Source organism: Taudactylus pleione, unplaced genomic scaffold (assembly GCF_031769625.1).
Source record: "Taudactylus pleione unplaced genomic scaffold, aTauple2 ptg000290l, whole genome shotgun sequence".
Lineage (NCBI taxonomy): Eukaryota > Metazoa > Chordata > Amphibia > Anura > Myobatrachidae > Taudactylus > Taudactylus pleione.
In genome coordinates, this window is record NW_028284692.1 from 8324963 (window position 1) to 8351810 (window position 26848).

General features: G+C 42.7%; 1 protein-coding gene across 5 annotated transcripts; it reads left to right on the forward strand.

Moving 5' to 3' along the window:
* Positions 1-2522: 2522 nt before the first annotated feature.
* On the forward strand, positions 2523-26848 carry SLC16A6 (solute carrier family 16 member 6). Of its 5 annotated transcripts, none has more exons than XM_088482641.1 (7): positions 2523-2665; positions 6572-6662; positions 10525-10760; positions 11478-11621; positions 13549-13677; positions 17070-17888; positions 23501-26848. In XM_088482641.1, exons 3-7 carry the CDS (start codon positions 10529-10531, stop codon positions 23752-23754), a joined length of 1578 nt encoding a protein of 525 aa, XP_088338767.1. In that variant the 5' UTR covers positions 2523-2665; positions 6572-6662; positions 10525-10528; the 3' UTR covers positions 23755-26848. The 5 variants fall into 5 exon arrangements, with proteins under 5 accessions (XP_088338767.1, XP_088338768.1, XP_088338766.1 ...); XM_088482642.1 differs by having other exon boundaries at positions 2523-2661; XM_088482643.1 differs by lacking the exon at positions 2523-2665 and adding an exon at positions 2749-2979.

Below are 26848 nucleotides of genomic sequence, written 5' to 3' on the forward strand. Positions count from 1 at the left end.
CTAAAATGTTGGCACTTGGTGCAGAACCCCTGGGACGCCTCCCTTAACGACTAATTAGACAAAAATATATTTTTAATTAGCATATTTGGGCCAATAATTATCTAATTTTTGGGGTGAAAAAGTTAAAAGTGCAGCAAAATGGATTGAAAGTAGTGGGTTAGGTATTTTGGGGGCTGTATGGATGGGGAAGGTGTTTTAAACACTGCATTGCAACAGGTGTATTTTTAACATTTATATACTATAAAAGTGCCCTAAAATGACTCAAAAATATACTTGCCCCTATTTTATGTACCCCTAATTTAACTAGAGTATTACCTTTGCCTCCGCCCCCCCCAAAAATATTTCTATCTTTTTATTTTACTGTTATAGAAAAATGCATATAGCAGCCATTTGACACTATTTAAGAACTCAAAACCCTTTGATTATAGGCAATGAAAACTTCTATACTGTTACCCAATATTAGTTTACCTTTTTGGGTGGTACAGGCTGATTTCCCAATTTTCACCTGTACTTTTCGCCTGCCATCCCTGCAAGAATTATCATGCGTATGTGTTATCACTGGTTTTGCAATTGCATTGCACGATAAACGGGAGCGTGCATACATGCAATAAGCGGCATATTCATGCGATGGGTCTGAAAAGTTTTCGCCAGTGAAAAGTTATTATCGCGGCTAATTGGATACTGCCCTAAATGTGCTTTAAATCTCCAAACATGACCCATACGTATGTACTGTACAGCCTGTATTTTGCCTTCACAGAATTGTAATTGCCATATTATGGGGTTTATGCAATAGGTGCGATGCGGGTTGACTGTGCCGATGGAATCCCCACAAATGACTGTTTTCTTTTTGGATATATAGCAACCCTATGGGCTATTTCACATACAACGGTTTTGTCCGTCCAGCCAGTGGCGGAACTAGTGGCGGTGCAGCCGGTGGCTTGCACTGGGGCCCGCTGTGGTGCAGGGGCCCTTAGCCGCTGCACCCGCCGCCGGTGTCCCTCGGGCCCCACAGTATTTAAGTGTAGTGCAGACCGCAGTGAGAGCGGCCCGCACTACACAGTAACAAACACACTGCCGCCAGTGTGTTTGTTATAGCAGCCAATGAGAGTTAGACAGACTCTCATTGGCTGCTGAGGGTACGGAGCGGGTGATGGGAGAGACGTCATGACAGGAGCGGGGATTCACGTAAGCTGTGTGTTTTCATTTTTTGTGTGTGCGTGTGTGTAAAAGGCACGGGCACTGACACTGCATAGGTGGGTGCTACTGGGGGCACTGTATAGGGGGTGTGGCCGCTACTAGGGCCACTGTATGGGGTGGTCGCTACTGGGGGCACTGTATAGAGGGGGTGGTTACTACTGGGGGCAATGCATAGGGGGGACTACTACTGGAGGCAATGCATAGGGGGGACCACTGCTTGGGGCAATGCGTAAGGGGGACTACTTCTGGGGGCACTGTATAAGGGGCACTACTACTGGAGGCACAAAGCATATTCTTGCACCTGCGCCAACCACTCTCTAGTTCCGCCACTGCGTCTGGCAGAAAAACAGACGTTTTTTACTGTTGTTAAACTTCAGTGAATGTAAAAATAGATTAGGGCTTCCACACTGCAAGGACTGATTACACACATCAAAAACCGTTGTGTGTGAAAGGTACAGATCTACAGGAAAAAAACATCAGGTTTTTTTCCGGGCGGACAAAAAACGCTGTGTGTGAAACTGGCCTAAATGAACGGCACACAGTATAACAACTATACATTATTACACTGTGTAATTTAAGGTGCCCATCCACTTGTAGATGCGGGGACGACGGCACGATTACGACATCGTAATCGCGCCGTCGTCTCTCCCGCGGGGAAAAGTGCATACACTGAACGTTCCAAAGTTCAATGTATGCACATAAATCATCCCCGAACATGGGCAAGCCAACGTTTGTCGTCAGGTTGACAGTCTTGTTCGGGCGATGGTAGATGTCGGAAATGACCAGCGGGCGCGCGCCGTTTTAGACATTTTAATGCCCGATTTGCAGCTGATACCTGAGAGATTGCACGATTACGATGTCGTAATCGTGCAATCACTCAGTATTTTCGGCAAGTGGATGGGCACCTACACACAACGGTTAGCCAATCTCCTGTAATAATAAAGTACCACTGCAGTACCGTTGAGTACCAGCAGGTGTCAGATAACCTCACATGCCCTGCTACACCACAGTTGCCAGCTAGTCCCAAAAGCTTGCAATCTAGCGCTGGAGAGCTTAGACTATAAGGAAGCCAATTCAAAAAGCCGATCTCTATATATACTGCAACAGCTATGGTGCACTGCTCATGCCGTACGCACACTCTCCCTAAGCTATTATTAACATGCAGCACAACCCAACTTCCCTGCCCTGGCACCATCACTGGTGTGCCTCGCAGAACTGCAGGGGTTAATGCATGGCGGTAAAGAAGAGTTAACTCACAAACTTCCGACCACTGCAGGGTTAAATGACAGGGAGGCACGGCCCCGACACTCATGCGCGCTCCCGTTCCGACCGGCTAAAGCCGGTATATATATAAAGTCAGAGAATAGTGCTGGCTGCTGATCGGAGAGCTGTCATGGGGCCCCTGAGAACCATGCTGTCAGGCTGACCAGCAGCAGCTCCACCACCACCACCCGGGGGGGCACAGTGAGTATGTATGCCCGGAGGAGGTATAGACACATTATATAGACACATGTCACATACTAGGGTATTCTCTGTGCACTTGTGCTTTGCACTCAATATTACTGGATGTAAATAGAACATTACTGTACGGACAGAAACAAATCCCTTATTTCTTTATTTTAAACAACGCGGGAGATACGAAAAGCAAAATGCACCGTTTGCATCTTCTCCTGCTACCTATCTACCTTATGGGGAAGTTCTGCTGCTGCACAGGTCAGCGGCCCCGGTACGGGAACTAAACATTCTGCTAGGTGGGGACAGGATCTTCTAGCTAAAGACAAGGTATTTGTTCAAATCGGTCGTCAATTGTGTTTGCCTGCGTGTGTAATAATATATAAAAATAAATAAAAAATAAATAAATATATATATATATACACACACACACATACATACTGAAACATACAATTCAGTTGACATTGTATATGATCGTGTGTGTGTGTGTGTGTGTGTATATATATATATATATATATATATATACACACACACACAATAAATATATTTATACTGAATATTGTGTATGTATATATACATACACACAATTTTTTTACATACACACAGTGCTATAATGCAACCATCATGGCTTGTTCTAGAAGATGACAAACACATTATATACTTCTTGTTTTTTTAGTGTACATTGCTGCAGAAAGTGTTGCTTGTACATAAATAAATGATCACTGAGTTATGTTGTATTTCTGTTGCATATACCAAGCAATGTGGTGTCCTTGGCTGTGAAAGGGTGAATGGAGCTATACATCTGTATATATACTGCAGTGTCCTAGCAAAGGAAAGACTACAGATGATGTAACTGGGAGTTTGCACAACACTTCTGCCTTTCCTGGAAGAGTACACAACCTTTATCTGGTGTCACTCCATGCCTCGCTCTTCCCCAGCCAGAGCACAAATATCCCATCGTCCTGTATGAGGCACTGTGTAATAATATTTAAAACAAAATGATATATATTGGATACAATTGTCACATGTACTGAATCTCGCTCATGGAGTAACTTTAGGACAGCCCCACGTAATTGTTTAACTAGGTGATGCAATGAATATACCCACGCAACATCAGTGACCAAAATGGAGTGATACAGTAGTAATTTACTCGTGTGACCCTGATAATATGCAGCCTAAATAGTGCTGATGACCATACATCTGGCCAGTTCTGATCAGGTGCGGATAAGGATTGATGAGTTTTCAGGACAACTGACAGCGCTCTGCTATCTGACTCCCTGTCTACGTCCAGGGGTGTATTGTGTGTTTTACCAGCACTCTTCATGTGTGTGGTATATGGAGTGTGACTGTTTTACTGCTGGACAAAATAGAACAGTTTTTCTAGATCTTCATAGCTTTATGCATTCCCTGTCCTCCCTGGACAGCCAGGATCTCTCCTCAATTCTAATTACTCATTCATCTTTTTTTTCCCTCCACCTCTGGTGGATACGAGCAAGATGTAAATATGTAGGAGTAAATGCAGCAGTATGAAAAGGTGATGAGCCTGGGAAAGTCCAAGCTAGCCAATGTCCCGCATGGAGTTGACGCAGAGTAGCAAACAGCCAGTGGTGAATAGCTGAGGAGAAGTGTTCCAGTGTCTGGATAGACCATTAATTCACATGTGTAGTAATATCTGACTCCATATAGGAGTCTGCAGAGTGCCCAGATCAGAGGAAAACACAAGCTTTCTCCTTGCGCACTGCAGAAATTCCCAGCTTGCACATTAAAGGCAGCCTCTGCTCACATAACATGATCCTCCAAAGAGGATACTGTATACTGCATATCTCTATTTGTATGAAGCTGATGATTTAACAGCAGTCATTCAACACACCCTGCTCAATGCAATTGAATTTAAAACTACAGACCTTGTCAGAACTTTGACCTTGTTTTACATCTACGCTGCGGCGCTGCCCTTCTTCTAACACGGTTGTCTCATTAGCTGGGAGAGGGAAACCAGCAACAAGCCAGTCATTCGGTGGCATTTATATAACTGCACTGTAAAACTACAAACCGCAAAAGGACAGCAGACAATTCGTGGTCAGATTTTCCTGCGTTTATAAGACCATGTAGGTAGTTTTATAAATGTAACCAAATGGCACTCAACCTTACCCCGGGTTTGACCTCCGCAAGATAATTGTGTCTTCATTTTTATCCCCCAAGTCACAGAGGTTGCAAGACACTGAAATTTCTTGCACCCCTCAGGTTTACAGGTATGGTGCTCTACTGAGATCCACTACTGAAAACCATCTGTCACAAATGAGTACAAAAAAAGTCATACTATCAAAACATCTGATAGCAGTTTCCTCATCATAAAGTGATTTTTTTTGTAAATAAAAAAAACAAGGCTTGGAAATAAGTCTGTAGCTTCCATTATTGCCAACATAAACATTTAGTTATGATACAGAATCCATATTTGGGACAGACTTCTGCACTAATATGACAGTATCTAGTGATTAACTTCAGAGTAATGAAGTTGGTAAAAAGATTGTGTGAGTAAGCTTATTTTTACAACTTTATTGCAGAAAGGGCAATTTCCTAGCAATAGTGGAGGCAGGAACTTCTATGTAAAGCATTGCTACATTACATAGGTGCACCATATTGTTAACTCGAGCAATGTTCTTTATAATTCATATCCAGGACATGAATCATACAAGTAAAATGCAGACCTTGCAAGAAGTGAAGGACACCTAATTACTTCTCCTGGATTTATAAGCCTAGACCAAGTAAAATTAGTCAGAACACAAAATGGAGTGCAGAGACAAAGCTACAGTGCCTAGACCTTTACATCTTAAGGAACGTACACACTAGACGATATGCTCCCTGAGCGATATAGTCTAGTGCAGTGGTTCTCAAACTCTGTCCTCAGGACCCCACACAGTTCACGTTTTGCAGGTCACCCAGCAGGTGCACAGGTGTAATCATTACTCAATGAAGCATTTTAAAAGGTCCACAGTTGGAGCTAATTATTTCACTTGATTCAGTGTGGAGACATGGGAAACATGCACTGTTTGGGGGTCCTGAGGACCGAGTTTGAGAACCTGTGGTCTAGTGTGTCCCCGGCAGGGTGTGCTCAATGTCGTTCATTACATTGAGCACACCCACTGAACGATATCATTAACGATATCGTTCAGCGCCGGGCTCTCTCCCCCATTCCCCAACATGCAGCAACCTGACAACATAGTCAGGTTGGCCTGCATGTTTACTCGATGAATGATAATGACGAACGATCCGCGGGAACGCGCGTCGTGGTTATTGTTCATCGTTTTGATGTTAAAAATGGACGATCAAGTGGACGACTGAACGATAACTATATCGTTATCGTTCAGTCGTCCACTTTAATCGCTCAGTGTGTACGCACCATTATTGCCGCCTAGTTTATTGGGGGCAACTAATCAATAGCTCTCTCTATAACTTTAATATAAAATATCAAACTATGTAGAACCAAGTAACATGGCAACCATGCCATAAGAAAATTACTGCAGGTATTACAGAGGAGTTGTGTGTCCTTGGGAGCCATGGCTCGTGGAGTGAGCTATACAGATAGTTGTGGCAGGTGTGAACAAACTTCTAAATATAGATCATATTTAGTGTCAATAAGGTCTCACTGTTCTGCAGTAATTGCTTGTGGTTGGGAACGGCATGTCTGCAATATGCAAAGATTTCTGCTAAAAGAATGTATATGTTCATAGATGTGAACTATGTATGAAATCTTAACCTCCTGAACATACCATATTGTATTGTTAAATTTCTTGCGTCATTACATGCACAGGGAACAGATCTTTGTGCTCTTTTTTAAATAGATTTATTGTGCCTTTGGGGTATATTTACTAAAGGTCAATTTTAAATTGACGACAATCGATCAACATTGATGTTATGTTTCTAGGACTAAATCACACAGGATACGGTCAATATCCCGAATCCTGGACACCTGTCACAATCTCTGCGCCGGCATCCCGACCGCCGGAATCTTGAAGGTACAGTCAGGTGCATAAATATTGGGACATTGACAGAATTTTCAGATTTTGGCCTCTATTCACCACCACAATGGCTTTGAAATGAAACAAACAAGATGTGCTTTAACTGCAGACTTTCAGATTTAATTTGAGGGTAATTACATCCAAATCAGGTGAACGGTGTAAGAATTACAACTGTTTCTATATGTGCCTGTCACTTTTTAAGGGGCCAAAAATCGCCTAGTGGATGGGCACCATTAGGAAACCGACTGACAGGTGTCGGTATCCTAACCCTGACGGGATCCCGTACCCATCCCAATCACACAATTACAAACAGACAATTTTTATTTGGCTTTATAAGTATTAGTAAATGTGTGATTTAGCCCCAGAAACACGACATATGTCACTGAGGACTGACTCTCCCCTGCCCAACAGCTGCTGTGTGATTTAACTACCCCTCTGGTAGGACCTGATCAGAGTTATAAACCTGTATACATCTATCTTCATTTACATGACTACCTCCTGCCGTCGACATAATTTACCAACTCTGTAGCGAGTAGAACCACTTCTCTTAAAAACTATGCAATAATTTCAGTACAGGTACAAGTCCTGGTGCTTCTTACTAGCTGACTGATGTAATCCCATGTGCCAATATACAGTGGCCAATAAAGATTTATCATTTATCTGTTCACCTGTGTTTAGCCTACACTCTAAAACAGGGGTAGCCAACCCTGGTCCTCGTGAGCTACCAACAGTGCATATTTTCCAGGTCTCCTCACAGAATCACAAGTGAAATAATTAGCTTCACCTGTGGATCTTTTCAAATGTGTTAGTGAGTAATGAGTACACCTGTGCACCTGCTGAGTGATCTGGAAAATATGAACTGTTGGTAGCTCTCGAGGACCGAGGTTGGCTACCCCTGCTCTAAAATGTCTTACCACTATTTACAATAAAAATACATGGACTGTAGTTTAAATATGCATTGCCACTTTCCTAATGTGCCCACCGCCCCTGGTTTTCTGCAGGGGAAGTAATAGAAGCAGAGTAGCCCAGAAGGCTTCACCTAGAGCAGGCCTGGCCAACCTGTGGCTTTTCAGCTGTTGTGAAACCACAAGTCCCAGCATGCTTTACCAGCTGGTCAATGGGAGGGTATGTTGGGACTTGTTTCACAACAGCTGGCCTTACTTGGTGCAAACACCTTGTGAAGATTTAGATAATACATGCTTAATTTAGAAGTCCAATTTTAGCGTATGTAAACTTAAAATAATTCTAGTAAATGGAGTAAAACAGTAGGACCACTGAAACAATTAAATTATAGCATAGACACCAAGGACACTGGCTGTTTTGTTGGCTAAACTAATCTTCATAAGATTCCAGCTTCTAAATCAGTCGTTAAAAAGAAAAAAGTAGATATTCTTTCAAATCAACTTACATTTTAGGACATAATTAACAATTCTAGTTCTCACCAAGTCCTAAAATTAAATGATAAATCTAATTTTGTGTGACAAATAACCTACAACAAATGTTGCTTTGATATATTTATATAAAATAATTATATTATATACACACACACACACACATGTGGAAAAATTTGTAGCTACCCTTCCATGAAAAAATGACCCCTATTTTTCTCTGAAAGAACTTTAAAAAGACAAATATGACTGGCATCCATCATTGTTTATTCCATATTTTATAGAAATTAGACTTTGCATTTCATTTTTGATTCAACAGAATATTTTTAATTAATAAAACAAATGAAAATGGCATGGACATATTTTGTTGCACAACCTTTAGAGGCAATGGCTTCGCTGCAATTTCTGTAGCTCTTATTGAGATTTCTGCACAGGTAGTTTGGCCCACTCTTCCTAATTACTCCGCTGTCTCAGGTTTAATGGGTGCCTTCTCCATACTGCATGTTTCAGCTGTTCCCATAGATGGGATTCAGATCAGGACTCATAAGCCACTTCAGAATAGTACAATGTGGTGTTCTTATCTATCCTTGGGTGCTTTTAGCTGTGTGTTTTGGGTCATTATCCTGTTGGAGCACCCATGGCCTGCAACAGACCGATTTCTGACATTGGGCAGTATGTTTTGCTCCAGAAAGTCTTGAGATTTCATTGTTACCTGCACAGATTCAAGGCACCCTCTGCCAGACACAGCAAAGCAGCCCCAATACATAAGCAAGCCTCCATGTTTCAAAATAGGTATGGTGTTCTGGAGCTGACCTGCCAAAAAGCTCCAGTTTTGACTCTTATGTCCAAAGGACATTTTCCAAGAAGCATTGTGGCTTGTCAATATTTTAGCAAACACAAGCCTGGCCTTTTTTTTTTTTTTTCCAAAAAAGTGGAGTCCTCAGTACTCCTGGGTCTTTCTCCATGGAGCTCACTGTTGCTCAAAACGCATCACATGGTGCTATTAGACACAGATGTACCTTGACCTTGGAGTTCAGTGTGTTTTTCTTGGCTCTTTTTCTATCATTCTATCTTTCTGTTTAATCTAGGGTTGATTTTCCTCATGTGGCCTCGTCCAAGGAAGTTGGCTAAAGTCCCATTGAATTTAAACCAATTAATATTTGCAACTGTAGTTACAGGAGCATCATGCTGCTTGAAGGTGGTCGTATAGTCTTTACCATTAACGTGCTTGTCTATAATTTCAATAAGAATGAAGCATTGAACCAGGCACCGCACTTTTAAATATATATATGTCAAACAAGGGGTGCAGTAGGGTGGCACTCAGTGGGCTGGTACGCAGAGTAATAAAGAATGGAGACTTCCGAGTACCAGCCCACTGAGTGCCGCCATACTGCGGAATTCTGTGTAGATTGCTTTATAAAGACAGATATATGTTGCACTGTAGTCCAGTGGCAGCTGTAGGTTCTTCAAATAAACCATTTGTTTTGTGGTCTTGAATTTATGAAAAACAGAAGGGTGAGAACGAGCACCTTATAGTGTAGTAGTTAATACATCCCGGCACACTTGCATTCATTTAATGCGTACAGTATTAACCCAAAACAATAAGTGTTGGGTTGTTGTCTTTACTTGATTCTGCAGGGATGATTTCTCTACCAGGCCAAAGCATATAGCAATGCACTCCAAAAATATAATAAGAAAAAGGAGAGGCGCACTCTCGTAGTGTAGTAAGTTCACAACATTTATATACAATACAAAAAAACACACAGAAAGATGGAGAATTACATAAAAAAATGTCAAAATAGGCTTTTCTGATAATAGCTGGTCATAGGCATTGGGGTACCTTGATACCTATGACCAGCTACTATCAGATAAGCCTATTTTGAAATGAAAAAAAAAAATTTTTTTTATACATATACATACACATCATTCATATAAAATAAACATTCTTCTGATACGAGGCCTTATATCACTTTTTAACTGAGCACATGGTGCATGATTGAACATATTGCACTAGGGGCGCAACTTGTTATTTTTGATTTTATATATATATATATAATAAATAAAATATAGAAATTCGGCAGACCCATATAAACCAGTCTTTTGTATTGTTTTTGTAACACTATCAACTGCTACTTTGTGCAGTTCAATTCAAAGATCACTGCTGGTGAGGCAAGACAAGTACTCTACTGCTTTCTGTGACATAATGACCACTAAAGGTGCTCTTCAATTGCACTGCAACGGGACAAACTGTAAAGAAACTCTTGACTACCAGTTTGGTGTATGGTCCTTCAAGGTGCCACCATGTACGTGTGCTTGTAAGCTATTATTTGAAGTCTCTCTAGGTGTCTGGGCATAGGAAAGTTGTCATTTGACAAGTATATAGCCTCTCTTGGCTTCCTTAATTTGTTAATAGTATTTGCAGAGGATGCTGGATTACTAATTCAATGTACTATTTTGTTTCCTGTCCCTAGGCAAATGAAGATGAGAGATATGGAGAAGTGCTCTGGTGCCAACGTCTATACCAAAGTGCCTGACGGAGGCTGGGGATGGGCGGTGGCAGTGGCATTTTTTTTTGTGGAGGTATTTACGTATGGAGTCATCAAGTCTTTTGGAGTCTTCTTCAAGGATCTTATGGTTTACTTTGATGAGAGTAACAGCAGGATATCATGGATCATCTCTATCTGTGTCTTTGTTCTTACATTCACAGGTAAGTCCTTCCGGTCATGGGCCTGCCATCATTTTATCTGTTAGATAAGTTGCTCAGAGTGAGTGGGAAAACAAGGAGGGCTTGGACAGATTATATAGGTTTCCTTATTTCAGCAATTCACAAAAAATCACTAGCTTTTTACAAGACTTTCCTGCCTGTAACACAAGATGTCTCACACTCACCATATCAGGAGAGATCATTAGCAATATTGGATTATTACTACAGAGGGTGCTGGTCTATTGGAATCTCTGGCTGACTTTAAGTAGTCATTCTTATTCTTGATATAAAAAAAGCTGGGAAATGGGACTCTCTGGGCCTTTCAGAGATGGAGGTGTCTTAAGCAAAAAGATAGCCACTAAGTAAAAAGATGCCCACTGCCAACTTCTCTGATCCGCTACTGCATCCGAAGATGCAGCATTAGACCAACTGCGTGAACACATCTGAGTAACCTTCAAGTAACAAAGTTAATGTACGGGGAAAACACGCTGCCAGAGCCAGTGACTCTCTCCAATTGCAAAGCCACTGTTTCATATTCTGCCAATGGCAGAATATGCTTAGTTAAGGAAGACTGCTGCCAATGACCGAATGGGGGGTAGACCATAGAGCTGAAGATTCATGGGAGGGTTTCCAGTTTTGCTTTAATTCATGTTTAGCAAATTGGGCAGTAAATTGGGCACGGAAGATTCATGGATTTGATGCCTTTCCTGTTTATCTCAGCTCCCCTCTCTACGGTTTTGAGCAACCGCTTTGGACACCGGCCAGTGGTCATGCTTGGGGGTTTCCTCATCAGCCTGGGAATGATCATGGCTTCCTTTGCACGCAACGTTGTGGAGATGTATGTAACCATCGGTGTGGTGTCTGGTAAGTAGCATAGTAGTGATAGCTTGTCTCTATATTTCAGTATATTTGGTGGTGGTGAGCCAGAGAACATAAATGGGACATATTTCTGCCACATAGATTAAACATGAATAAAATAATCATTGCCCTATGTAATTTCTTTTTAATTCCTTGACAGAACATTACATACAGTCAGGTCCATAAATATTGGGACATTGACAGAATTTTTAGATTTTGGCCTCTATTCACCACCACAATGGTTTTGAAATGAAACAAACAAGATGTGCTTTAACTGCAGACTTTCAGATTTAATTTGAGGGTAATTACATCCAAATCGGGTGTAGGAATTACAATGGTTTCTATATGTGCCTCCCACTTTTTAAGGGGCCAAAAGTAATGGGACTATCAACTCAAAAGCTATTTCATGGACAGGTGTGGGCTATTCCCTCATTATTTCATTATCAATTAAGCAGGTAAAAGGTCTGGAGTTCATTCTAGGTGGGACATTTGCATTTGGAATCATTTGCTGTCGACTCTCAATATGAGATCCAAAGAGCTGTCACCATCAGTGAAGCAAGCCATCATTAGGCTGAAAAATCAAAACAAACCCATCAGAGAGATAGCAAAAACATTAGGTGTGGCCAAATCAACTGTTTGGAACATTCTTAAAAAGAAAGAACGCACCGGAGAGCTCAGCAACACCAAAAGACCCGGAAGACCACGGAAAACAACTGTGGTGGATGACAGAAGAATTATTTCCCTGGTGAAGAAAAACCCTTTCACAACAGTTGGCCAAATCAAGAACACTCTCCAGGAGGTAGGTGTATATGTGTCAAAGTCAACAATCAAGAGAAGACTTCACAAGAGTGAATATAGAGGGTTCACCACCAGATGTAAACCATTGGTGAGCCACAAAAACAGGAAGACCAGATTAGAGTTTGACAACGACATCTAAAAAAGCCATTACAGTTCTGGAACAACATCCTATGGACAGATGAGACAAAGGTCAACTTGTACCAGAGTGATGGGAAGAGAAGAGTATGGAGAAGGAAAGGAACTGCTCATGATCCAAAACATACCACCTAATCAGTGAAGCATGGTGGTGGTAGTGTCATGGCGTGGGCATGTATGGCTGCCAATGGAACTGGTTCCCTTGTATTTATTGATGATCTGACTGCTGACAAAAGCAGCAGAATGAATTCTGAAGTGTTTCGGCCAATATTATATGCTCATATTCAGTCAAATGCTTCAGAACTCATTGGACGGCGCTTCACAGTGCAGATGGACAATGACCCGAAGCATACTGCAAAAGCAACCAAAGAGTTTTTTAAGGCTAAAAAGTGGAATGTTATGCAATGGCCAAGTCAATCCCCTGACCTGAATCCGATTGAGCATGCATTTCACTTGATAAAGACAAAAGTGAAGAGAAAATGCCCCAAGAACAAGCAGGAACTGAAGACATTTGCAGTAGAGGCCTGGCAGAGCATCACCAAGGATGAAACCCAGTGTCTGGTGATGTCTATGCGTTCCAGACTTCAGGCTGTAATTGCCTGCAAAGGATTTGCAACAAAGTATTAAAAAGTGAAAGTTAGATTTAGGATTGTTTAGTTTGTCCCATTACTTTTGGCCCCTTAAAAAGTGGGAGGCACATATAGAAACCGTTGTAATTCCTACACCGTTCACCTGATTTGGATGTAATTACCCTCAAATTAAATCTGAAAGTCTGCAGTTAAATCACATCTTGTTTGTTTCATTTCAAAGCCATTGTGGTGGTGAATAGAGGCCAAAATATGAAAATTCTGTAAATGTCCCAATATTTATGGACCTGACTGTATAAAACTTACATTTATCCTAACAGGTTAATATTAATTAAAATAATAAAAATGAGCTGCTGGGTTATCCAGACGATGAGGTATGTGATAATAAAATGCAATTTTAATGCATGTTTCAGGTCTCGGATACTGTCTCAGCTTCCTTCCCACCGTCACCATTTTGTCACAGTATTTTGACAAGCGCCGCTCATTGGTCACTGCCGTCGCTTCCACTGGAGAATGTTTTGCTGTTTTTGCCTTTGCTCCAGGTACAGTGCCATCTTGTGCATCTTATAACAGAGGGCAGGGAGCAGAGCGAGGTGGGGGGGGGGCAGTGTGTGTGTCAGTGGCGTAACCAGGGCACCTTATAAAAACATAGGTTGCGCGCCAAAAATACATGGGCATGGTCACATACAGGAAGGGGCGTGGCTACTGAAAATGTGGCGTGCCAACATGACACCCCACCCATTTTTGTCACTCTGGGAACATTCCTTTCCATTCCATATGCACCTTACCTATACAGTGGTTTCTCACAATGTGGAACCTCTGAAGAAATATATCCTCCCAGGGACGACGACATCTTCAGTCGGTTTTCAATATTCATGTAGGTCACATTGTCCGGAAGATGCCTGTTTGTGTAGGAATATTAACAAGGTCATCATCATACAACAGCGGAACAACCAGACTCGTGCCCTCTGTGTAACTTCCTTCCCCTTGCATCTTTCAGCCACACCATCACCTCCCTCCGTGCATCATCTCTCAGCCACACCATCACCGCCCCCCCTGTGTCAACTCTCAGCCACACCATCACCAACCCCATGTCGTCTCTCAGCATACAGTCACCTCCACCCCTGCGTCGTCTGTCACGCAATCAGCTCCCCCCTGCGTCGTCTCTCAGCACATCATCACCTCCCCCCCTGCGTCAACTCTCAGCACACCATCTTCTCCCCACCGCGTCGTCTCAGCACACCATCACCTTACCCCCTGGTGAGAGCGGGCGTGCAGGTACAATGCTCTGGCCAGCGGCGCCCCCGCCCCCCCCCCCCCTCCGCAGGGCTTGCCACGGCGCCCAGGGCACGAGCCCTGCTCGACACCCCCCCAAAAAAAAACCCAGTAACACCACTGGTGTGTGTTTGTGTCTGCCCAGAGCATGCTCTTTATTCTACAGCCTACGTGGCTCCCCTGCACAGCAGGTCTGTGTAGGATATTGAGGTTTGTGCAATAGTCAGATTAGTGTTGCAGCATGATCGAATTCTATTTGGTGCTCATATGAAGAACAGCATACTCTTGGTATACAATAAATAGTGACAGTGAATGATGGATTAAAGATGTTACAATAAGCTATTTTTTACATCCTTGTTATGTATAGAGGTCACTGTAGAAAATGTGTATATTGTAAACATTCTCTAGAGATTAGTCATGCTTAATATTTGGTGCATCTAAATGTATTTTAAAAAATTGCACCAAAATCACATTTGTAATTAAATTAAGTGAAAAAAGTTTACACCAGAGGTTACCAAACTCTGTCCTCAGGTGATTAAAGCAGTACTTCAGTCTTTTGATTTACTCATATGTGCTCAACCATGGATAGCCTTAAAATCTGGATTGTTATGGTGACTTGAAGACCAAGTTTGGGAACCTCTGGTTTACACTATCTGCTATGTGCATATTTTATGATGACGTTTTTCTTTTTGCATAATTTATATTTGCTGACCTTAATAGATTTTAGGAAAAAATCCATGGTGTCATGTGCAAAAGTTTGGGCATCCTCCCAGATGATTCATTCTTACTTCCTTTTTTAAAGCCTCAAAATGTGTTGGTCTCCTTCAGCCTTAAATGAAACTTGATGAAGACCATTTAACTGTTAAGTAGTCTGACCTCTCAGCAGTCATGCGCTTTACTATGCAACTAATTGAGGACTTCACAAAGATAACTGACTCACTCAGAGCAAGGGAGGGTTAATACAAAATGTCTAAATGCAGCCAATTTGAAACTTACACTGTTAAAATGTTATTAGCATAATTAAGATCAATAAGAAAATTGTAATAGGACTGTTGATCAGATGATCACGGCAAATGGCCATGGGGAAGCTTTAGCTGGCACTGGGCTGCAGAATAGTATCGCCTACACAAAAAAATGATCTGCGTAGAAGAGTTGTCAGAATGACACCTTTCCTACAGCCTCGCCACAAACATCAGTATCTGATGTATGCAAAATGAATACTTCAATATTCTGGACATTTATTGGAACAAAGGGCCTCAGATGTGGATGCTAATGCAGTAGCAGCTGCGATTTTGTACGCAGCTGCTGTCCAAAACTGTGTTAATGCTACAGCCCCCTGGAAATGTATTGACACCGACTGGCAGCCTCGTAAATACAAGCAACTGCATACAAATGCTCAGCAGATCCTTCGATAAACCACCCCCTATGGTCGCGCAGAATGCATGCGGGTAATGAGATGCTGATGCCATATTTTCTGAGTACAGGATCGCAGATGTAGGCAGATACACATTCCAAAAACGGTCACGAAACACCTGCGTTTTTGCCACCACTCCCTGTTACCTCCCACAAAACAGGTCTCTGTCTGTCAATCCTAATTTTGGTCGGATTGTTCACAAAGTCGTGTAACGGATAGGCCCTTTTACAGGAATGAAAGATTAAAGTTTTGGAGTGGCCTTTGTTCCAAGATATGAATGTTATTAAACATTGGTGTGCAATACATGCAAGTCCACCCAAGGCTGTTTCTGTGTCTCCATGAAGAATAAAAAGAAAATCCTAAAGCTGGAAGCTGCGCTTCCTGCCGATGGGTGCGTTACCAAGTACTGACTGACAGGGTGCCCACACTTCTGTACATGCTGCATTCATTTATTCTCCCCCCCCCCCCCTTCCCAAAGCTGTTATCTTCAGCTAATATATAGTAATTGCTCAGAAATAGGTAATGTTGTATCCTGCAGATGTTGTGTTAACTATTTTGTCTTATAGATTTCATACAAATGAACAGGAGTGTAACCGCATACAACTGATAATTTTACACGAAGTGCCTGAGTCAGAGATGTACATGAATGGCTCCGCAGGTGCAAATTTTAAGCAGTAGATTTGTAATGAGACGCCCATCGGTAGCTTTGCAGATCCATTCGACTGTGTACAATGACGCAGCATCGGTCGCGGATCAGTGGATAAGCGGACTCCTTAGTAACCCTATTGCCGCGCAGAATGGCCACTGCAACTGAGCCACCAGAGCCATTTTTACTGCGTACAGAATCAGTTACAGGCTGAGACATGCTCCAAAAATGGATGTGACACGCCTGTGTTTGTCACCCCCCCCCCCCCTCCCTCCAACGGTTGCTGCCCACAAACTGTCCATGCACATCAATCACTTTATGAATAAATCCAAACTGCAAGCAACAACGGTAATAAAACATGACTCATGCGCAGATTACCGTTAATCGCTCAACATGTTAAAGGCATTGCGTCCATCTCTGAATCAGGCCCTTGCTGCTTTGTCCTGCAATAAACATGGCAACATGTGGCCAGCAGTATTACTTCCTCACATATCATAGCTTACATGACATTTGCAAGTTATTTTTTTTATATTCTTCTGTTCAGCTGTTACCAAACGCTTGTCAAGTTGATCTCATTATTATATTCTATTCCATCTCAGCCATCACTGCGTTAAACGACCATGTTGGTTGGAGATATTGTCTGCTGACAGTGGGGGCTCTGCAGTTGAATATTGTGGTGTGTGGTGCCTTGCTAAGGCCAATAGTCATCAAGCCCCAGGAAGAAACCAAAGAGCCTCCAAAGACAGAAAACCTGGAGACTGCCTTCATGCTTGAAAATGAGCAGACACTCACATCCTTAGACTCCATAGACTCTGGAGTGGAAGTATCTACCTCACCTAAGAATGTTCCAGTCAATGTGAAACTTGAAAAGCGCACAGAAATGATAACGGACAAAAAGGAGATGGATGACAAGGTGGAAATAGAGGAGCGGAAACCACCACCTCTTCTTGATTTTTCAGTATTAAAAAATTCCAGTTTTATATGCTATGCACTTTTTGGCCTCTTTGCCACACTGGGGTTCTTTGCCCCATCACTGTACATCATCCCACTCAGTCTGAGCCTAGGTATAGACAAGGACTTGTCTGCATACATGTTGTCAGCTATGGCCATCGCCGAGGTCTTCGGGAGGATTGGTGCTGGTTGGATTCTCAATAAGAAGCCCATCCGAAAGATCTACATAGAACTAGTATTTGTTATCCTCTTGTGTCTGGCCTTGATAGCTTTCCCGTTTGCTCACAACTTTTGGGGACTCATGATGTGTAGTGTATTCTTTGGATGCATTTTGGGGACAGTGACCGGTACTCACATTCCAATGCTGGCAGAAGAAGATATCGTTGGAATTGAGAAAATGTCATCTGGGGTTGGAGTCTATGTATTCATTCAAAGCATTGCAGGGCTGGCTGGACCACCACTTGGAGGTAAGAACATTGTTATGTTTTGTAGAGCTCTGAAATACTATTTAGAATCTCAGTGGCTGTTTCTTAGCCCTCTCTGCACAATGGGCCTTTTCAGAATTGCTAACATATGCCAATGCCGCAGGAGGTGCCTGAGAACAAGACGCCCCTTGCGGCATCGCAGTTCGGGGTGCTGCGTCAGACGTTGCAGCATTGGCCATCTTAGTAAGCCATAGGCTACTCAGAATGGCTGTTGCAGCTCCGTAGTAGAGGCCAGGAAATCTGCTTCGGAAGACGCAGATACTGGTCTCTCCATTCCCAGAAAATGCACATTTTCAGGAATGCTGGCTGTTGCCGCCCATTCCCTGCCCCAAAACGGACATGCTACAGTTTAGGGGCACTGCGACCGTAGTGTCAGAAAGAGACCAGCACAGATCTCAAACAATCAAAGTTGTACGCAAACCATTGGGTTTGTGTACAGTACATCTCTAAAGCCCATAGTTCACTCCATGGAAGTCCCATGCTTGTAGCAGTTTTTGACCAAGCAGAAACTATACAATCTACTTGCTACTTACACTTTCGGTTGATAACTTCTAAAACCACATGGTAGAGAAGAATATACCATACCTCTGAAAACAAAACCTGCTTATGGCACTTTCAAATAGGGTTTAGAATGCAAACAAATACAGTCAAGCATGTGAAATATGATGATTTGTTAATTAAAGTAAAGCTTTATCATGTTTTTTCATGTTGTGGGGGGGGGGGAAGAGTTCAGATGTGTACACGTATTTTGAGTTTGGAGGGAGAGGGGCAAGTCTTAGCTCAACTCTAAGTTGCAGTGTAACTTATTGCTGGCCAGTATATGTTCGCTACATACAGTGTTATACACTGCATTATATTACAGCACTCTGAGCCATTCTTGCCATCTGTGGTGACCATGCCTGAAATACCTCTAGTAGAATATAAGTCTGTCTGCTGTATCTAGAACCTCACAATCACCAGTAGCCAGTTGTAATGCTTTCTGGCAAGTGTATTGTAAAGCTACGAGGCCATTTAAAAGATGCCAGGTTGGCACAAAGTAGCAAAAGCGACAGTTAAACTAGTATAATATTAAGATCATTTAACCAGTAGAATGTATTGGTTACAGTGATCGAAAAATACGCTTTATCTGGTATTAAGGACTGGGGACTCTCTTTTAAAAAAAAAAGAGCCGGGGACACACTGTGCCGCTGCCAATCCTTGTCAGGCTGTTAGGGATTGGCGGCAGCACAGTGTGTCTCTGGTGACACGGCCCAGCAGTCCTGCACGCATCGCTATCAAATAGGCGCAGGTTGTGAGCCAAGTGGAGCTCGCTGATTTGTTTGACAGCAGCGCTATTTTCAAGCTGCCTGCTGATGCAGGTGCGGGGGGCCAGGCAGCAGGTGAGGTCTGCTAGAGGGACACAGTTAGGTAAGAGGCTGCTGGGGAGGGGGGATGCATAATGTCTAAAGGGGTATTACTGCATGGCATAATGTGTACAGGCCGGGCATTACTGCGTGGCATAAATGTGTAAAAGGCATTACTGCGTGGCATAAATGTGTTATAAGGGGCACTACTGTGTGACGTAACGTGAATAAGGCCTACTATACAGTGAAAAGCTAAAAACAGCCATCCCCACTTGTGGGCCGCAGTGAGGGAGAGCTTGAGGGCAGCCCAGCATCTCCATTAGTGCTGGGCACGCTTCCTATAGTGATGAAAAGGGGAAGCATCTCAAGGATACGTCCCCTTTTCTAAATGACCACACCCCTTTTTCATGCGCGTGCCAAAGGCGCACAGAGTGTCCCTTTCTGAAAAGCGCCCCCCGCCTGCCCTAACAAGATGACTAGGGCATTGCAGCAGATATCTGTAATATCTGTTGTGGTCTCCTGTACATACATCCCAGTAGTTTTTAAAATGTATATACCGCCACAGAAAATGGTTGCCTTCTAGGATATACCACATATATCCTTTGGTAAATATGCCTATTACCTAAACCATAGGCTAACCATACTATCCCTTTAAACCGGGATACTCATGAATTAATTACACAGGTTCTGTGGCTGGCTGACTTCAAGCCTGGATTTCACCTGGTTTCAATGAGTCACAGAACCTGTGTAATCCATGAGTGTCCCAGTTTAAAGGGATGATATGGTAAGCCTACTTATTCACTATGGGTTGTGTGTACAGACAAGTCATATCATCTGTAAGATCATGGAGGCATTAAACATGCATTTAAAAGGCATGTGAGGAGATCTGATGTTGTTGGGGGTATCAGATGGGCATTTTAGAGGCATGTGGGGAGGTCTGAGAGGCATATGGGGAGCTCTAAAGCATAAATTATGATGGGACCCAAAAATGGGGTGGAGGGTCCCTGGGACCCACATATTTTGTCACTCAGCGCGATCACTGTTGGTTAGTCATTGTGCATCACCATGTTTTGTTCATTCTAGGTTCGGCATGGGGCAGGGCGCCGGACCATATAAAAAGTGCACTCTTGCGCGCACCACAGGCATCCATGCGCCCGGAAAAGGGGTATGGGCATGAGGAAAGAAGACGCGTCTTTAAGACTCACCCTTTTCACACTCTTGGGGGCGTGGCCAGCATTTACGGAAATGCCGGGCTGCCCCCAAGCTCTTAACCTCACTGTGAGTAGATTCATCTATTCACCGGCGGAGAGAACTGCACCGCAATCCACCCCCCCACCCACCTGTGGGACAATGCGGCCCATGGGTGGGGGCGGCACCCTGGGGTTGTTTTTGCGGGGCGCTGCCATAAGGGCAGGGTGCGTTCTGCCCTTTGAAATGCAGTGGCCCGGTAAAACAGTCTAGAGAGAACGCAAACCATGTATCCCCAAAAGTATGGGGTTGCTCAGTTGTCAAAATTGCTGGCTCTTAAAGATATTTGTTCCAAATAAAGGTTGTATACCAGAATTGTTGCAACATATTATTATTATTATTATCAGTTATTTATATAGCGCACACATATTCCGCAGCGCTTTACAGAGAATATCTTACCATTCACATCTGTCCCTGCCCCAGTGGAGCTTACAATCTATATTCCCTACCACATACACACTATGGTCAATTTTTTGTGGGGGGCCGATTAACCTACCAGTATATTTTTGGAATGTGGGAGGAAACCCACGCAAGCACAGGGAGAATATACAAACTCCACAAAGTTAGGGTCGTAGTGGGAATCGAACCCACGACCTCAGTGCTGTGAGGCAGTAACGCTAACCATACACCGTCTGTGCTGCCCAACATATAGGCATTTGCTATCCAATAATGCAGTGGTTCCCAAACTGTGTGCTGCTGCTAACTGGGGTGCCACACGAGGCTGCCCAGTGTATTTAAATTATGAATATTTTCTTTCCAGGGGGGGTTAGAGGGGTTGGGGGCGATGAGCTGTGGGAGAGGTCCTGTCAGTGGAAAGCAACAGACAGTGAATCGAGAGGCTGCCTATTGTTGGGGTCCCACAATGCGGTGCGTGTCTGATCTCCGTAATTTCCTATGAGATCTGAAGAGTGATGCTGCAGAACGGCACTGGCGATCTCTAATGGTAAGGAAGCGGGCTGCAATAAGAGACATGTGGAGGGGCAAAGGGAGAAACATTTTCCCTTGGAATTATGTGTATTGTTTTTGCAAACAACTTAAGTATAAAAGGTATTTCTGTCCTGACCTAAATACATATTATGTTATTCTGACTCAACTACTTAATAAACGGGACTGGTCGGTAATTATTTTGGCTTAGGGGTGTCTTAAAAAAAAAAAAAAAAAAAACTATGGAGACCCTAAGGGTGCCCTGAATTGATAAAGTTTGGGAACCACTGCGATGATGTAATGATTAACCATAACTAGCAAAGTAGAGCAAATAAAAGCTATTTGGGGGGGGGGGTGTTGTTTATAACTTTTTTAATCCTTAATGTAAAGTAGATTTTGGTCCAATGGCGTTCCTTTATGGTACACTGTACTGCTCTCTGCAGGTAGTGATCCAGTGATATCGGTCTCAAGTGTATAACAAATATTTTGCTGCTACTATGCAGCCTCCCCAACGGGTAAATTGTATTGTACTATAGTTTCTACTGTCTTTTTATAAAAGCCAAATGCTTTTAGTGGGTCTTCATTTATTTATTTGTGTAGTTAACCTCTTAAAAACCTTTTGTACCTTTTTCCTATTGTTAATTTGTTACCATAGGCACTCTTGATATATTGGGATCCCTGTGCAGTGATGTCACTATAGGGTCTATTCTATTTATCAGTAAATAATTGCGGCATATCCACTGAAAACACCTGTTTTCGGGGGATACCAGTCCCCTTAATGTACAGCCAATGCCAAAAGTTTTGAGAATGACACAAGTATTGGTTTTTACAAAGTTTGCTGCTTCAGTGTTTTTAGACCTTTATGTCAGATGTTACTATGGTATACTGAAGTAAAATTACAAGCATTTCATAAGTGCCAAAGGCTTTTATTGACAATTACATTAAGGGATATAGGGGCCGCCCGTTATGTCGGCCCGCAAGGTGCATATCGCACAGTGAATGGGAGCCTTTGCACTGTAGTTACTTTTAAAAATATGTACACCAACATTATTCAGTAATACACACTCTACACAGTATCTTTTGTTATTGTAGTCACTGTTTTTTTTTTTATTTTGGGCAGGGATTGTCATGGTCTGAAGGAAAGTTGCTAGAAATATTAATAAAACCTTCAGGGGACTGCCCATCATAAAAAAAAACACTGGAGATATATTACCCACAAGGCAGCATGCTGTTTTTAAAATAGCCATCAATATCCGGTCAAACTGCTAATCTAATGATACGCCGTATTAGAGCAGAATGACGGAGATGGGACTTGGGATCTCCACAACACAACAGAGATAAAACGCTCTTCTACTCAGATCCATTTTCCCCAGATACGACTATTTAAGTGTCACCAACGGAATTAATAAGTTATAGGAAAAGTGCCCAAACAGCATTTGTTTTAATTTAAAATGATAAGTACCTTTTGAATGCAGCCAAGGTTAATACAGAGGGATGCGGTCAATATCCCGACGGTCAAGATGCCAACGCTTAGAATCCCGATACTTGTCAGAATCCCGGCACCGGCATCCCGAAAGGGGAGGGGGAGGTTAGGTTTATGCACTGGAGAAGCAGGGTTAGGATATCGATAAACAGGTGTCAGTATCCTAACCCTGTTTTGATGCCGGCGTCAGGATTTTGATCCTGAGCGCCGGCATACCGTACCCAACCCAATACAGATGTGCGACTTGAACGCTCATTATATATAAATGTAAGTGAGCAACAAAACAGATCAATACTAATTTACTAAAAGTGCAAAGAAAAACTTCCCCTACAGTAACCCAGAGCTACCAATCACATCTCAGTTGTTTATAGCATCAGAGTGTAGGGTAATGAAGTTAAGTGATTCTAATGTTCTTTTGTGCAAAAAAAAAAAATAACTTGTAGTGTTATAAAGACAGTGCAATTTAATACTATATATGTGGCAAAACCGCTTTGAACCTTTCGGTCAAATGAAGGAAACCTAGAATGTCACTGTACAACATGTATGCATGCATTGAGATGAGGGCTACATAACAACGCTGTTTACGTTCCTTACAGGAGTGCTGGTAGACTGGACCCAGAATTACGGCTCTGCATTCTACTCATGCGCTGCTGGGATGGCTCTGGGGGCGCTATTTCTGGCCTTGGTGAGGCCGTGCAAGACTGGACTTTGCAGGAGAAAGACAACCCATCTATGCCAAGAAACGCCAGAAATGCCCGTTGATTTTCTGGAAATGGACATGGGCAGAGGCGAGGGACTAAGCAAAAGCTACCAAAGCCTCAATGGGTCACCTTCCCATGCAACCCAATAAAGATCCTTCCCCCCCTTAAAATGCCAGCTAGGTCATCTCCTATACAGCAAACAGGATCGTGAAATACACAAAAAGGGAATGTAAAATTAGCAATGTGAATTACGATGCTGGACCTGAAGGAGAGGGGGGGGAGAAGTCCATTCAAGCAAGGGTATTATTCTCAAAGGCTGCATGCAGGGTAATTGTCTTTCAAGTTGTCTTCTGCACTTGGTTCATTATGGTTATGAATATTTCACACTGCAACACCTACAGGGTAATGAATGCAACATTTTACATCCAAGATATTGCTGCAACGGTCTTTAATCACTGAATGACCTACTTTTTTTTTTGTTTAATGCAAACCAAATATTTATTATATTATTTTAGCAGAAGCTGCTGTCAACTGGTTAGAGTTTTGCTAGACAAAAAAAAAAAATTTAAGCAGGGTTGTACATTTCTATAAGAACATTGGAAAGTAATTCCTATAGTGCCTCAGGACTCTTTTCTATTAATATTTACATACAACCCCAGTTACAAGGGTTTATGGATGCTGTTTTGACAAAATATGTCTTGGAATAAAAACATTTTCTGATGCACAAAAAGAGTTGTCTGTGTGGAGGATAAATGCAATGCCTGTCTGAGTCCCAGGTTTCCATATAGTGTAAGCAATGACTAACTCAAATTCAACAGGTTAGAACACATTCTCAAACAAATGATGACTTAACCTGATGTACCTTGTAGCTGTGTTGTCCTCTGCACATGTATTTGCTGATAGCACCTCCCCAATGGGTGCTGGCCATGATATAGAAAGGCAGCTCCCAACACTGCAGCTATGGGGAAGTATAATGAAAGTTAAATTAAAAGTGATCAATTTGGTTCTTAAGTACAGTCATCCAGACAATCGTATTACGTGTTACATAGAATTTCTCAGCAGATAAGAACCACTTGGCCCATCTAGTCTGCTCTAGTTATTCTGAAAGCACTTTTGTGGGAACAGTGAATTATAGAAGTGGGTCTGTTGTTCTATTTTTAAAGATTTATATCCAAGCAGCGTAATTAATGTGGCCTACAAAGAATTGCCATGTCCTATTTTATCAGGAGAGCCGCAAAACTGATCCAAACTCAGAATCTCAGCAGAAGCTGGCATGGCATGCTGTCATTCTATAAAGAATGCCCTAAAGAGGTTGGGTCCAATATAAAATGTACTCTTATCTAATCTTATGTGTGAATAATGGCTTCTCATGAACTTCATGTAGCCTTAAAAGCGCTTAAGATGGCAATTCAATTTCTATGGGCATGAGGAGACGGCATTCCAATCATTTCTCCATCAGCTTGCAGCCATAAACATTGAAGATTTTCCTTCGCATTCATAGAAGTGTGCTGAAAAATCTGTGTATGCAGCCTTACTGTAATTCACAAGGGTGAGCGCAACTGAAAATTATGACCGCCCATTACCAGGAATTGAATGTCAGCCTAAAGGTGGGTACACACTTGAAAGATATATCTGCAGATCGAGTGAACTGTAGATATATTTTTAGATGATGGTCGTTTATACACACTGAACGGCCATCATCTATCCGGCAGCCGCGGATCCCGCTGGCAGGGAGGCTGGTCGAGGCCACCCCCTTGCCCGCAGCTGCCGCTGTGTGTGTGCGAGCGATCTGCAGACCGCCAGTGCACACTGGCCAATGGACAAGTATCTGCAGACATATCTGTCCATCGGCTGTGCAGCACAGCCAATGCGATATGTCTGTGGACGACGCGGATCACAGACATATCGTCTGTACACACTGGCCGACGGCCAGCAGATATATTGGCTGATAAAATGATCGGCCAATATATCGACCAGTGTGTACCCAGCATAACAGTATATCTAATCACCTTTCTGTTAAAGTGGAAACAGACCTGCCCTATGCCACATAATTTTCTCAACAACAGAGTTTTGAATGATGGGCCTGGCTGTGTGTCCGCATAATGTAAATGGTATCCCATAGAATTTCAGAAATGGGTAGTCACCATTCTACACTATCTAGTACAGGACAATGATTGGCAACAGGATACGTTTAGAACTTCTCTAGGTAAAGGGCAAAACTTAATAGTTTCCCAATATAATTATATACCTTCTTAAAGTCCACACATAGGGGTGGTTGAGAGCGAGGTTTAGTGAGGTAAAAAATCTTGCGCCAAATTTTGGTTTACCGCGGTATGCATCCTTTTGATACGGCCGGTATCCAATAAAAAATAAAATAAAAATGGGCACAGTTTTCAGAGCTGAAAACCCTGCAACATGCAAAGCAAATTTTAAAAAAAATTACACTTACCTGTTTGGGGGTCTCCCCTCCATCTTGTCACTGGGGAGGAAGTTGCTGGGTTGTGCAAGGGCTGCTGGGAGATTTAGTTCTCCCAGCGCCGGCTACAGAGGGGTATACACTAGCACGAGGGAGGGGGGGGCTTTACACACACAATCACTCATGCACACTTACAAACACTCACATACTCATCCTGCTGCAGAAGACCCAGCTCTCGATGCTGGAGGAAGACACCGCTTCGGAAGGTGAGTCACTGAGGACTAATTAAGCTAATTGGAAACTTCCAATTGCTTAATTAGTCCTCAGGGGGGTGCCGACGGAGTCGCAGAGCAAGTCCCGCTGATTTTTCCTAAAATTATCGATTTTAGGAAAAATCAGACTTGCTCTGAAGGTGCAAGAAAAAAAGATGCGTTGATTTCTATAGAAATCGCCAAGTCCCATTTTCAGTCACCTAACTGAATAGCAAAACTCTGCGGGTTTGTTTTTTTTTTTTTAAATATCCCGCCCGCAAGGGGATTCCCTCCATAACCTCACATATTTTCTCTTTCTTCACTTTGACATCCTCCCAACCCTAGGCCAACATTCCCGTGTGACTGGATCACCAAGAACCTCTGCAATCTGGCCGGACCAATATTTAATATGTAGCACCTATCCTTGTGTATCAACACCTATTCCCCTATAGATTGTAAGCTTGCGAGCAGGGCCCTCTTACCTCTGTCTGTTACTACCCAGTGTTGTTCTACTAATGTTGTTTCCAATTGTAAAGCGCAACAGAATATGCTGCACTATATAAGAAACCGTTAATA

Coding starts and splice junctions, on each gene's coding strand:
- SLC16A6 (XM_088482641.1), top strand. CDS start 10,529: ATGAAGATGAGAGATATGGAGAAGTGCTCTGGTGCCAACGTCTATACC. Junction 11,622..13,548: donor AACCATCGGTGTGGTGTCTG/GTAAGTAGCATA, acceptor TGCATGTTTCAG/GTCTCGGATACTGTCTCAGC. Junction 17,889..23,500: donor GGCTGGACCACCACTTGGAG/GTAAGAACATTG, acceptor CGTTCCTTACAG/GAGTGCTGGTAGACTGGACC.